The 15542-nt window shown below is 35.1% G+C and overlaps 1 protein-coding gene across 1 annotated transcript in view; it reads right to left on the bottom strand.

Annotated features, from left to right (window-relative positions):
* The window catches only part of LRBA (LPS responsive beige-like anchor protein), a 732049-nt gene that overhangs the window by 558204 nt on the left and 158303 nt on the right, over nucleotides 1–15542 (bottom strand). Inside the window, exons 23-26 of the mRNA XM_030878183.2 lie at nucleotides 4282–5340; nucleotides 3098–3273; nucleotides 2089–2242; nucleotides 1501–1681 (exon numbers count right to left, since the gene is read on the bottom strand). Coding sequence (XP_030734043.1) covers nucleotides 1501–1681; nucleotides 2089–2242; nucleotides 3098–3273; nucleotides 4282–5340 — 1570 coding nt within the window. The remainder of the gene's footprint in view (nucleotides 1–1500; nucleotides 1682–2088; nucleotides 2243–3097; nucleotides 3274–4281; nucleotides 5341–15542) is intronic.

Raw genomic sequence — 15542 nt, 5'->3', positions numbered from 1 at the left:
ACACTGAATTATTTCCTTATTTTCTTCTACAGTTATGAAAATGAGGGAGATACGGTATTCCCCTAGCTTCTGAATCTAATACTTCTTGAGTATAGTGAAGCACTGCTGGTGTAGTCTTGTACTTTCAATTCCAAAAGTGCACTCTTTTTAGGAAAGTGGAAAGGTTTTAAAAATGGCATATACAAAAGCAATGGGTTCTAAATATTTTAATTATATTACTGATATAAAGTTTAAGGGTGTATCCTATAACAGAAAGAGTAGGAACATTAGTTAAACCATATTCAAATTCCAGCTCTACCAATTTATAGCTTTTAAATTTTTGGCAAATTTCCTAATTTCTTTGATCTCAATTTTCCTCATGAAAAAAAGGAAGAAAATGATTGGTGACTCGTGAAAATCAGCAATGACATATGACAGTAGTCAATAAATGATAGCTTCCGTTTTGTTGTGCTTACCGTTTCAATCTCTCTCAATTAAAATTTTTAAAAAACTCCCTAAAAATAGTATACCAAGTCCTTTAGAGCATCCTAAGTTTAAAAGTACTTTGAATAGCATTTTGAGTAAAAATAATTATTGTACCAAAAAAAATGTAAGTACATCTGTTTAAGTAACGGATATTCTTGCTAAATATGGGGAAATACTTCATTAACTAATTAGATTTTCCACTGTTGGTATTATATTTTCATAGGTGCCTTATTTCTAATTTGTCTTCATATGGCCATGGTTCCTAAAGATTTTGCTTCCATTTTTTGGTACCCGTTTCTCCACCTACTTCTCTCCATTTAATAAACAAATCATTAACAAAGTCTCAGTATTTACGACTAGATACAGGACACCTTCTGCATAGAGAAAAAATTTTCTTCTTCACCTAAGGAAGTTCAGATATCACTAAAACTTCGTTTAATTTACTTTAACTTTCACCTAAGGAAGAACTGCCTCCAGGAGAAGAACAGAGATTTAATAATCTTACTAACTGCTTTAACAAATTATCACAGCTTATTTGGATAAAGGCTATACTTGAATGATGCTAGTTTAGAACCTTGCTACTCAAGTGTGTTTGTTAAGAGAAGCAGCATCAGCATTACCTCGGACTTACTAGAAAGGCAATTTTAGGTCTCATCCCAGACCTATACAATCTAATCAGCATTTCAACAAGATCCTTTGGTGATCCATGTGTATGAATCATCTTAAAATTTGAGAAGCACTACTTTAAAGCAAAAAGAGATTGGGGGGTTGGGGGTGGGCGGAGAAGAAGTAATGCTGACCAGAATCAATGCAGAATTTTCAAAACACGTCCTCCTCCTCTATTACCTTCACAAGTACTACTATAGCCAGTACATACACAGTCCTTCACTCTTTGGAGGCTAAAAAGTAGCATAAGACAAATTGCCTAGCACACTTTTTCCCACCAACAGGAAAAAGAAAAAGTTCAATTTAATATGTCTGGATCACTGAATATTTTTTAAGTAAATTCCTAAGTAATGGGTTTTAACAGCTCACCCAGTCGGAGACACTGCCGCAGAATTCCTCCAGATGACATATTTTTTTCAGCTTCAATTTCAGTAAAGCCAAGAGAACTTGCAAATATAAGAACATCCACAAGGCTGATTAGTCTCTGCAAAAATGTCACAGAGGCTTCTATTGAAAGGCCTTGAGTAGGTTCAATATTCTCCAGCTCATGCTGTAAGGAATAAAGTTTGACATTTACATTTATGTTCTGATAAAAATCCAATTTTATGAGATACAGTCCACAGATCTCTAAATTTTACAAAAAGCCAGGCTTTCACAAATCTACTTCAACAGAGGGATTTCCTTATCATTTCATCTAAAAAAAAAGCATACATACAGGTGAAACACTGTCAGTCATATTCTTCACTAACTCATTCATCCCTAATAATTAAACATTCTTTTTAGTCCCTTCATTCCTGGAACGGATTCTAAGGTCCTTTCCAGTAATTATAAAAGGATTCTGTTGCTTTTGAATTACAGAACCTATGATGCATAGTAACAATCACATTCAAGTTTTAATCAATAAGAATGCATAAGTCATGTTTTCACACCAACTTTATATAGTAGTTAAGTCCTTACTGTAGCCGATGTAGCAGCTGAAAGCAATGGCAGTATACCCCCGCAAGCCATGACCATATTGTCCATCACTTGAGAGATGAGATGAATTGTGTTGTGTACAAAGATGACATTATCACTGCTATTCACGAAGTCCATTACTGTCTTTGTTGAATGGCTGTCCAAAGATAAATGATGTTTACTGATAAAGCTAAAAAAAGGAAATCACAGTTTGCCTACTTGAGGGGAGGGAGGATAAGAAGGTGCTTTTGCTTCATCTTGAAAGCTGAGGAAAGATAATGATGCGGCAGGCATTTTGGAGGAGGGTGTATACTTCCTTAGAAGATGTAGACCATTCCATATCAGCAGTTACTACACATGCCCTTTTTCAGTGCTGAAATGTTAACACTATTCATCTTACACTTAATATAAAAGTTGAACTAAATTATCCTTAACTAGGACCAAAATTAAGAAGTGGCAAAAACTAAGAGGTAAATGGTGCTAAATGTGCTATTAAAAACGATTTTTCTAATAACGTTTTCTTAGACAATGCCATGAAATGTCCTTAAACAGAATAAGAGTAGTATACAAATAACAATAAACACATTAGGCACTTTTAAAATCATAAATCATACAATGGAGGATAATCTGAAATACACAGACTCTTTATACTAAAAATACAATGGAAAATTAGATGTTTTACATAAATCCCAATTTTCTTTTTTTTACTATTTCTAGAAATAAACCCAGTCAGTAGACCTACATTCAGGCAAATTATATGCTATATTATATGCTGTAAAGTACACAGCAAACTTTTTAAAAGAAAAATTTTCAAGTTTTTATACTCTAAATATGGTACCTCATTTATATGAGAATAAACATTAATTCAATAAAACCCTACCACAGAAATAAGTTATAACCTACTTTTTAAGCAAATGACTGAAATTAATTGCAAAATGCCAACTATATAAATTTCTTTGAAAACAAACACTAAAATTTATATACATCTTCTATAATAAACATATGGACAAACCTTCTCCACATCTGTATGTCTGTTTCTATTGAAAATAATAGATCAGTGAGCAAACGCTGATGCACTTGAGACCATCTGAACTCTGGAATACGGAACATAGATCTGGAATTCCTCCTTTGTCCATTAACTGCATCTGGTGCTGTTCCCTGCCCTGGCTGCTCCTGTTGCCTTGACATCTAATAGAGAAAGTTAAAAAGAATAAAATCAGTTCAACTTCAAAGGTAGACATTAATAACTTAATAGCTTCTATGTAATTCATCTAACAAATACTCACATTTTAAGATACTAAGGGACTAAATCAGAGAAAAATTATCAATGAGTAATAACATTAATACATTTAAAGCAAAGATGTAAAAAATGCGAAATCAGCACAACGCAGCAGTAACTGGCCAGGAACCATGTTAGTATTATCACCAGCTAATGCAACATTTTATAAAGGAATCAAGAAGCTTTTGGTTTTGAACACTGACATAAAAGAAAAGCCATAGCTGGATTATAAATTGGCTAGAATTAAGAAAAAACAATGCGCGTCCGGAGCCTGTGCTCTGCAACGGGAGAGGCCACAGCAGTAGGAGGCCCGCGTACCGCAAAAAAAAAAAAAGAGTTGGAGGAGGAGAAGTAAGAGTTGATTAAAGTGGGAAATGACAACATGCACCCACAGTGGTGTCATGAATCTCTCTGAGACACTGGTAAGGAAGAAAGCTGTGTCTCTGGATCGCACAAAGTCTCCTGTCTCTTAAAAAAGTAAACAGACCTCATGGAACAATTTTAAACCACATACTTTGTATCTAAAATCATACACTGGCAGGTGGTTTTGCAGGAAGGTAGTCCTAGATTCTGCTTAAAAACTAACGTCCTAACTATGACTGGGTCATCAAATAAAGGGTAAAAGTATTTCCAATGTTTGCTTTATAAGCTAAAAATACACTAACACTGAAACTTGAAAGTAGTAACTTTTGATGATACTGTGGTGAAAATAATAATAAAAGCTGCCATTTAACAAACTCATACTGAAAGCCAAACCCTGTGCTAAAGATAATAATCTTCACATTCACTGCATTTATGTAATTGCAAATAGGTTATGAACCAATTCCAAAATAAAATAAAATAAAATCTAAGTCTATACACTTGTCCTATTTCAACTCAATGCAAATACACTTCAAGAAGATAATAAATATAATCACCTCAAGCACAGGCTGATGACGCTGAGATGCTTCCATGTTTGTAGTGGCCTTCAATTCCAATCTCTCAGTATCTGTAGCAACACTGGAAGCATCCAACTTAGCAATCCTCTGCTCAGAAGTAGTAGGAGACTCGAAGGTACTACTATTAGAATCACTATGTAGTTTGGTTTCTCCGGCGAGGTTAGTCTTCTCCCCTACCTCCAGCATCTGACCAACATCTGATTGAACAGTTGCTTGGGAAGCAGTAGTTCCTGGTGAGGTAGCTGAAGACCCTGATGCTGTCATAGTCAAGACTTCAGAATCTTTAGGATCTCGAGTTTCAGTGTCAGTTTGTTTCTTACTTACAGGTTGTTCCTCTTGAAATATTAACTTGTGGTCATTACTAAACATGTCCATTCTTTCATTGGCTTCAGAAGCAGCTGGAGACAAACTGTTATCTTGGAGCTCTGTAGGTAGACTGGCTTCCTCAGTAGGAATACTTTCTACCTTCAGTTCTACATAATCATCATCTTCTTCTTCCTCTACTACAGACTTATCCAATAATTCTGGCACCTCTGAAGCATCCTCTTCTGAAGGAGAACTTATGGAAGCAGTTACTTCATTGACAGTCATTATATCTTTGCCAGTTGTTTTAAAAGAATCAGAGGAAACAGTCACAGCTTCTATTATGTCAGTAGATCCTTCTAAACTCTCTGCATTAGTTGTTTCATTTTTCAGTGTTTCTTCTAAAGGGACTTCATCCAGTAACTCCTGATTTTCTTGCACAGTTGTCCTTTCTTCATTAGATGTATTGTGAGTTTGCAGTTCAACAATGGATGCAGATTCTACTGAACTTGTCTTCCCAATGCTTGACTTTTCATCACTAGTTCTGGTGATATGAGAAGGAGGAGAATCCTTTGTATCTGATTGCTGGGATCCTACTGAAACATTAACATCCCTGCTAATGCCAGAGACTGCTTGAATTGGACTTGAAGAACACTGCCCTATTTCTTCATCAACTTTTCCCTGGTGTTCCCTAAATATATTGGCAAGGTTTTCTTTATGTATTTCAAAAGTGACCTACATGAAAAACATACAAGCAGTCAAAACATGCAAAAAAAAAGAAAGAAAGAACAGAGCATACAGAACATAAAAATATTTAATTTTTCAAATATATGGTTTATATAATGCAGTAAGACAGTTTTCCTGTAATATCTTTATTTACAGAATGATAAACAAAAGGTAAGTCAATCACAAAAATCTAAACAGTCAAAAACTTATAGCTAATCTTAATGCTAACAGGTAGCATGGCATCAAACAATAACAAGAATATAGTTATTTAACCTATTCTTAAAGACATATAATGTAGGAAAAGAGTACATTATATTCTACTGACTTCTATAACTTGTACCAGGATCTAAGTATGTACCATTGGGAAGTGCTTTGTGCACTACGTAATATATTGTTTCAAATGCAATGAAAACCCATCTCCCCATGATTTATTCTCAGCAGAGATAAAAAATATCAATTATGTTCACTTCATATATGATGCAAATCACACACTTAGATATTATATATATTATAGCAGCTCTCTATATATTTATTAAGCTACTAAAACTTTCTCTTACTTACTAAGCTAAAGAATATAAATTCTTTTAGCAATGAAATGAAAAGATCCAACCCTTTCCCTAAGGTCAACCATAATTTTCAAAGTTGAACTGATCACAAATGGTCTGAAAGTTCCAGTTCATCCATCCACACAACCATTCATTCCACTTGTATGCTGTATGTAAGAGATTACTATGTATTCAGCACTGTGAACATCCTCATATCATGCTTATTAGACTTTTACCCAAATAAATGGAAAACTTTTACGGTTAAAGTATGAAAGACAGTGCTGTGATTTTCAATGTCAAAAGGTTTATGAATTTCTTATCTCATCAAGCATCATTATATTATAGCCACCATTATGTGACTGCTGCTAGTGAATTTCAATGGGAACACCTCTCAAAAAAATAAAAGTATAATACATGCAGAAGGTATAAGCATAATTATAGTTTATCAATGCTGGAATTGTTTGTTTATGTAACCTATATTATTATAACATATATAGTAAATTGAACCTTTTAGTCAACAAACCTTTATTGAGCCCTAGTATAGGAGGATGGTAGATGATAACAAAAAAAGAAAAGATGATTTTTCATGCCCAAAGATTCACAGGCCTTTTTGAATCACAGATGTGTATACACGTGGATACAAGGCAAACAAAATTATAAATAATGCACAATGTACACAGTTCCTTCCATAGCTATTAACTAGCCTTTGCTCATTACATATGCAGTACATTCTTGCCATAATGTGGTATAGCTAAAGATAAGAATGTTTAGGAAATAAACATTTTCCTAATTTTAAATATGTGGGGAACTTTTTTGAATATTTCAAAATGAAATGCATGTATGCAACACTAAAGAGTAAAATGGCACAATGACATTAACAAAATATCAATTTCTTTTACACCCAGAAGGCTGATATCTTCTTTGAACGATGTTCTTTATTTTAATTGACCAATTCCTCATTTATTCATTCAAGAAAACTTTACTGAACATCTACAGTATGCCAGACACTGTGTGATGAAAAACAAAATGTTCCTACCTTCATGGTGCTTATACCCTAATGGAGTAGATGAAAAATAAACATGTAAATATATAAGATAATGTCAAGTAATAGTAAGAGGTTTGAAGAAAAAAAGGAGATAGAGAATAACTGAAGATGACAGTCTAGATGGGAGGGTATGTTTTACTAGGGTAACTGGGAAAGGTCTCTGGAGATGTTATGTTTGAACAGAGACAAGAATAAAGTGAGAGAGCAAGTTACATGAATATCATGTAATGAAAAGACTTTCAGGCGAAGGAAGAACAAATGCAAAGGCCCTGGAGCCAAAATAAGCTCCGTACGTTTGAGAAACAATAAGAACCCAGCACACAGAGACTGTAGGTGATAAAGTCAAAGATGCAGCCATTGGCTAGATCATGATTAGAGAGCAGTACAGACTATGTTAAAGACTGAATTTTATTCTGATACACATGTAATGTATAATACAACAGTCTTATAGAATGAGTTTAGTTTTGAATAATCATTGGGTTTGATTTTATTCAAATTAAGGATTTTTAAAATTTTTATTATAAAATGTATTAATAAACATGAATATATACAATCTATAGGTACAGGTTAAAGAGTAATTTTTTAATCCCATGTTACCCACATCAAGAAACAGAACACTATTACTACCTCACAATTCCCCTATGTGCCCATCCCCAACTGTGCTCCCAATCTCCCCACCCCTATCAAGAGGAAATCAGTATCCTGGCATTTCTATTAACTGTTTCCTACTTGTTTTTTTAATAGTTTTACTACCTAAAAACTAAGAAGCTAAGTATACCATAAACCCAGCTAGTTTTGTAAAAGAAAGGCCAATATTGCCACAACAAAGAAAGGCTCCAAGGAGAAGACAAGCTACACAGAATCTGTGTATTGGAGCCGGCTCCAGCTTCTCTAAGAGGATATATAAGGCTATTTTGGGGAAGTCTATAGGCAAGGTCATTAGGAAACACTGGGAAATATACAGGATAAGAGAATCTATGAGGCCTAGTGGGGGCCAGGTAGTGGGTATTTGGCATAAGTAAGGTCCAAGAAGAAAACTATTTTATATTGTATTGTCCAATTCTAAGCTCACTATTCTACTCTCAGAAGGAGAACAAAGCAGACCACATTTTTGAGGGGTGAAGTGAGAATCTTCAGGTGATCCAGGCAGCAGGACTAGAGAGAACAGGAACTAATCAACACATGGTGAAGACAAGTAGTCATGAGAACATGAGCCCATCTCATGTGGGTAATTTGTCCTCAGGCTTTAAAAAGATGTTACAAAGGCATCTGGCATTTTAATAATAATAGCTCCCCCTATATCTGTATCTTAAGTCAAACTATTCCAGTTTTGATGGACGGTCATATGTCTGCTACACAGCTGCCATTCTGGGACCTCCCTTCACTACCGTCTTGGAGATCCCCTTCATCTTTCTCCTGTTTCCTATATCCCATATCTTCCTCTTTGTTTTATTCTCTCCTTTTGATGCGGTATATCCTCCAGTCTGCTTGAAATTTTTGAGACCTAAAAGTAAATTTATTCTACCTTCATACTTAAAAGTCAGATAAAATTGTAGGTCGGAAAACATTTACCTCCAGAATATGAAAGGTATTTCTTCACTGCCTTCTTACTTCTGTGCTTACTGTTGGGAAGTCTGAGATCTTTCTGATTCCTGATACTTCATACGACTTATTTTGTTCTTTTTCGTGAAATTTTATAAAGTCCTCTCTTGTTCCTAGTGCTTTGAAATTCCACAATGATTCTTGCAACCGGTCTATTCTGATCCACTGTGCTAAATATACCCACTGGGCCCTTCCAGTCTAGTAACAAATATCCGTTAGTTCTGGGAAATTTTCTTGAATACTTTACACCTTCTTCCCCGCTTTTACCCCTGTTCTCCCTTTCCGGGATTTCTATTTTTTGAGATTGCACTGATTGGTCCTCTAATTTTCTTACCATTTCTCTATTTTTCATCCCTTTGTCTTTTGGTTCTACTACCTGGGAGAGCTCCTCATCTAACTCTTAAACACGTTTTTCATCTCTCTTATGTGATTCTATACTAGTCACTTGACTTCTCTGCTGCTCATATTTTTCCTCTCTAAAATGGGTAGTACAAGGGTAAATACAGATCTAGAAGATTTCATATTTTAAATTTTCCCTGGTGCAAAAAGGGAAAGAAAACTCCCTGTCTCCTCTTTAGCATTTCCTTTAGAAAACCTCAAGTTGGAAATACTTTCTCTGGTAACTGGAGACGTATGTAAATCTTTTTAAAAGATAATAAGCCTCTTTCTAGTTTAGCATCCCTAGGATATCTTTCCTGGGGGCACTGGAGACATTTCTTTCAAACGTGAACATCAAGAATGATGGTGCCCTGTCTCCTGTCTCAGTGAGAGTTTCAGCTTATGTGCTTGGCTCCAAGATATAACCTCTGAACATCCGAAAAACTACTCAGAATAATTCTGGATGATCACAGACATGTGGAAATAAGACTGAATCAGTTACATTTAAATAATGAAAGATGAGGACTTCCCTGGTGGCGCAGTGGTTAAGAATCTGCCTGCCAATGCAGGGGACATGGGTTCGAGCCCTGGTCCGGGTAGATCCCACATGCCACAGAGCAACTAAGTCCGTGCGCCACAACTACTGAGCCCACGTGCCACAGCTACTGAGGCCCACATGCCCTAGAGCCTGGACTCCACAACAAGAGAAGCCACCACAATGAGAAGCCCAAGCAGCACAACAAAGAGTAGCCCCTGCTCACTGCAACTAAAGAAAGCCCGTGCACAGCAACGAAGACCCAACGCAGCAAAAAATAAAATAAATAAGTAAATTTATAAATAATAATAATAATGAAAGATGAAACAGGGGCATTAAGTGAAAAGAATCACAAACGTTTTAACAATGTAAGTGTATTCTGAGCCAACATCACAAAGTACAAAGTGATAGAAACAGACAGAATCATTGCAAATGTCTGGAAAAACACATAAGTAAAAATCAACAAAGTTTGAAGCAGCAGAATGCGAATAAAAATTAAAACTTTTAGTGATTGAAATTAAAAATAAATCCAAATAAACTGAGACATTGGATAATTAGTAGAGTAAGGATAAGTTTTCATCCTATGACAAGACCAAGTGATACTCCTAATGTGAGGGGGGACTGCCACCTCCCTAGTTCAACTAATATAACTATCACAAAAGAAAGTTATCAGCAAAAACACTGCAATCCATTTCAAAACCAAGTATGCTCCTATACTAAAGAGCACTGTTTTGAAGAATGAATAAAATAGACTTGAAACTGAAGAGTTAGAACCTACATTACTGCCACTATAAAACTTATCCAGGATGTTAAAACAGTACAGTAAAATTTCAAAATCCTATGACTATACCTGCCCAATGTATTTTTATGATGAATGTCAATCATCATCCTAAAATGGTGTACAACAGGGATTTAATGGACATTTCCAAAGCTTACATCTAAATACTACTATATATATATTTTTTTTCTTATTAGGTAATAGGATACAAACTTAACAGAAAAAAATGTGAAAATGGTAAGAGTCCTAAAAAAATTCATTCACACTTTTATGTTAATGCTTTTATTAAGGTTACTAACGTAGTGGTATCATAGAACAAAAGTTTTATAACACCTTACTGTAGCAATAGCATATAGTCAATTATATAGAACTGATCTTTCTTGCGGATTATAAACAATCTGAGGAACTCCTCCTGGATTTTCATGTCCCCTTCAGGGCCAACAGAAGATACATATTTTTGCTATCACAAACTCTCTCTTAAAGATTTGTTTCCATGATGCTCTTACTAGTATTCACTTAAGTTACAACTTCCATGACTGTCATCATAGTTAGTCTTTCAACCATTTGATAAGAGACCATTCATTCTAAAGGTGAAATATAGGTACGTGTAATATATTTCTTTCTCAATTCTAACTACATTCATAACCAGCAGACAAACTTTCAACTGTCCATTGGAAAAGATAGGTTAAAAGGTAGTATTTAACATTAATTTTTCAAGCACAAGAAGATGGTTTCTATAATACATATTTCAATTCAAAGCAATGTACAGTTTCATAAAGTACATTCTTAATGTGCCACAAGGAATATATTTCCTTTTGTGATAAACAGATTTGCAGTCAAATCTGTACCAAAATAGTGCTTTGTCTTTCCTAAGCAAACCAACTCTTTCCTTTGTAAATATGAATATTAGAAGTGCTTTCACATTTTTGAAGTTGATTTTTAAATCTCCTTTTAATTTACTCCAATAGTCGAAAAGCTAAATGGCAACTGAGTAATTATCACTGTTGTTATTTTTTTGATACCGTTCTCCTAAAGGTATTTGTGACTGATAATTCCTAATTACCAGATACTGTTCTAAATTATTCAGCTAAAAGACTAGTTATTAATGTTCACAATCACGAGATAGCTAATCTATAGCTGTTTGTAATGTTTGGAAAGTACTTCTATAAACTACTAAAGATACTCATAAGCTAATAACTATAACATTTCTTCAGCCATTACTTTCAACTTAATTGACATTCAAATTTACTGATTAGGAGATAAAAGATGAATGCAATATATCAAGAGATTAACATTATTAATCCATGTATTAAAAAATTTAACCTGTAAAATTTAGACTTTTAAATGTTAGCAATGTTTAGGAACTGGCTTTCTTTTTGGAAGTAAATATATCTCTTTCATTGTATGTTATTTTCCTTTGGAAATACCAGCTGTATATGATATGCTAACTTCTAATTCTTAGGTTACCAAGTTTTCCACAGTTGATAAATAAGATATATTTTTCTTTGAAAATAGCTGAGGGACTTTCCTGGTGGTGCAAGTGGATGGGACTCCGTGCTCCCAATGCAGGGGGCCCGGGTTCAATCCCTGGTCAGAGAACTAGATCCCACATGCATGCTGCAACTAAGAGTTCGCATGCCACAACTAAGGAGCCCACCTGCCACAACTAAGAGCTGGTGCAACCAAATAAACAAATATTAAAAAAAATAAAAATTGCTGAATCTTCCCATATGGGAATATCAATAAGCATAGCTCAAAATGATCAGCACCACACAACAGGAGATATTTTACAGAGACTCTGTTGCAACAGCTTACAACAATAATGGTATAAAAGATATAACAGTTAAAATCAAATTATAAATATTTATCAGCTTACACATATTTACTGATCTATTTATGCAAAGTACCCTGGTTACAAATCTAAATGTTCTGGTCAAACCTAAGCACTTAAATGCTACCCTAATACAACCTGACTGGAGGGATATTAAGCATATAGCCTAGGTTATCCTAAGAAAACTGCCTAAAATAATTAGTTATGAAGACAACATTATACATTCGATAACAAAGGACAAAGAGAAACAATCCCGTGAGGAAAACAAGTCACATATGTAATAAGCGCTACACACTCATCATGTAATAAGCTCAAAAACATTTTTTGAATAAGTAGTATACTTTGCATTCAGAACACATTACCTCAAAATATGGCACATTGGCACACTATTTTAAGATGAAGGAATTTGAGAAACAGTAGGTATAGAAAAGACTCTCTGACCTTTTCATCCTCCCCGAAGCAAATCATAGAAACACCAGGTTCTACAAGGTCTCTCTCATCTCCCCCTTCTCCTTGAAGCTTCTTATGTGAGAGGTGCCTAGAGCCCAGAGGAAAAGAGCACCCTTATCTCAAAGACAGAAGTACGCTGAGAGGAATCGGAATAAACAGGCCTTGATGATTTTCCCCCAGTTTACTACTCTTAGTTCATACCCTTTGTCCTTCCACGCTTTTCCACGACTTTCCACCCTTCATCAAACCTAGTACAAGAACGCTCAGGCTTAACCATTTCTTTGGGTCTTCACTTCCTTATGAAGACTCCCATTTCACGTAAAACATATTAAATAAATGCACATGCTTTTCTCCTAATAATCTCTCTGTTAGTTTAATTTTCATGTCCTGCCAGGGACCTTAAGACAGGAAAAGGAAAAGGAAAAGTTTTTCTCCTCTACAATTCACATGATTTTTTTTCATTTATTTATTTATTTATTTTTGGCTGCGTTGGGTCTTCGTTGCTGTGTGTGGGCTTTCTCTAGTTGCAGTGAGCGGGGACTACTGTTTGTCAACGCAGTGTGCTGACTTCTCCTTGTGGTGGCTTCTCCTGCTGCAGAGCACAGGCTCTAGACACACAGGCCCACTAGTTGTGGCACACAGGCTCAGTAGTTGTGGCTCGCAGGCTCTAGAGCTGCAGGCTCGGTAGTTGTGGTGCATGGGCTTAGTTGCTCTGCGGCAGGTGGGATCTTCCCAGACCAGGGCTCGAACCCGTGTCTCCTGCATTGGCAGGTGGATTCTTAACCACTGCGCCACCAGGAAAGTCCTACAATTCACATGATTTAAATATAAAACAGTATATAGTGTAAAAGTCTCCCTCCCACCACTGGTCCTCACCTGTACAATTCCCCAACAATCAGGTAATCAGTTATTAATTTCTTATGTATCATTCCAGAGTATTTTTGTGCATATACATACAAATACAAATTCTCACTTTCCCACTTTTTTAACTCACTAATATCCACTATACACACTGTTCCACAGTTTCTTTTGTCACTTAATATATCTTAGTGAACTATCTCAGGATAGTTTTAATTTACAGTCCCTTACGAAGTGTCTTTTCATAAATCTAAAGTACTTTTTACTTAGTTTTCTATGGGTTGTTTGATCATGGTTTTCATTCATTTTTCTATTAGTTTGTCTTTTCGTATCTATTTCTAGGAGCACTTTATATATTAGGAATGTTATCTTTGCTCTGGTCCTAAACAGTTTTCCCAAATTTGTCATTTGCCTTTTGACTTTTGCTTATGGTATTGTTTGGTTTTTGGTCACAAAGGATTTTATATGTTTTAATATAGTAAAAAAAATAGTCTTTTTTTCTCTTTAATGGTTCTAGATTCTAAATTATACTTGGAAAATTCTTACACACTCCAAGGTTACAGAAGAATTATCTGTGTTTTCTTCAAGTACTTTTGTTTCTCCCTCCACCCCCATCACAGCCCATTTAATTGATCCATAGGTTAAATTTCTTCGTACTCCAACTTTTTTTCCCCCTAGATGAATCTTCTATTATCCCAACAATATTTATGGACTACTTCAAGTTTTCCCTTTATAATGTACTAAAGTCTTATATGGAACTTTGTATATTTCTGGACTTTCTCTTCTACTCCCCTGGTCAGACTATCTCTTCATGTGTCAATACTACATTTTTTAAATTACTGACATTTGGTAATGTATTTTAGTATTCAGTAGAGTTAGTCCCCCTCACTGATCTTTACAGAGTCTTCCTGGATGTTTTTACTTGTTTATTTTGTCTTACATTTCCTTAATAATTAGTTTACTCTGTTTTTTCTCCACCAAAAGAAAAAATGATTAATTAGTATTTTCCTGGGATTTCATTAACTTTATAAAATAACCTAAAGAAATGTTAATTTATTATAACTTTATGATGTTGAGTCTTCCTATTCTAGGAAGTATGTTTTTCCATTTGTTCATGCCTTTTGTGTGCCCTTTGGGAATGTTTTAAAGACCTTTTCAAGTAATTGAAAGTGTAATTTAGAGATATATACAAGATACTACTGGCAGTATACAGAAATTACTTAATTGTACCTAGAAATAAATGGAAGTACCGAGAAGATGCTGACATTTAAGTTTGGTCTTCATTAATGATTACTCATATGGAGGAAACAAAAGGATTAAGAGCAAGGGGAGATGCCACGCAGAAGGAATTTAAGAAGGTATGTGTAAGAATGGATGGTGAAAGAACATGGTTCATTTAAGACACTGAAGTTATTTGGTAAAGCAGTAACATTAAAGCATTTCTAGGAGTGACGAGCAATAAAAATAGTGTAAGCAGTGTCAATGGCAAGGAAGTAACAGACTACTAAAGGCTTTGGGAACCATGAGAAGGAATCAAAATTTTATCATACAGGTAAGGGCAAGCTTTATTTATTCACTGCTTAAAAGGCAACGCAGCCAAATAAATAAATAAAAATTCTTTTTAGAAGGCAACTCTGTGATTTAACACAGACAAATTACAAAGTTATTTTCTAATGAATTTGACTTGTAAATCCTACTATTCCACTTATATGTAGCTTAAAATAAACCCACTACAAAAAAAAATAATGAAAAACAAAAAATGGGACATACCTATATACAAACTGCCAAGGAAGGGAAAAAAACAAATTTAAAAGTAATACAATTGTATTTTTGTTTACATTGACAAACACTCTCTCCGGAACCAAATTTTAGTAAGGTTGCTCTGAATCCTCGTCTCACCTGGGCCCTCTGTCCTCGTCAGACCTACAGCTCTGAGTTTCAGCAAGAATCCTAGGTCAGTTTAGAGAGAATCCCCCATCCTCAATATCTGTTCACACTGACATCTGATCAGTTCCTCATTCCCCACCATCTCCCAGGTGATATCTAATCAGCCTGGCCTGTCTTCAGCAAGAATCCTGTTGAAGTCCGGTTAACCAGAATCTCCCCCACCCCACATGTTTCCTCTTATTAAATTTCCATCTACTGAAGCCCTTGCCCCCATTCCTACCGTGTTCCGTGGCTATAAAATC

This window comes from Globicephala melas, chromosome 5 (genome assembly GCF_963455315.2).
Source record: "Globicephala melas chromosome 5, mGloMel1.2, whole genome shotgun sequence".
NCBI lineage: Eukaryota > Metazoa > Chordata > Mammalia > Artiodactyla > Delphinidae > Globicephala > Globicephala melas.
The sequence above is the reverse complement of the archived record's forward strand: the minus strand, read 5'-3'. Positions and strand labels throughout refer to the sequence as shown.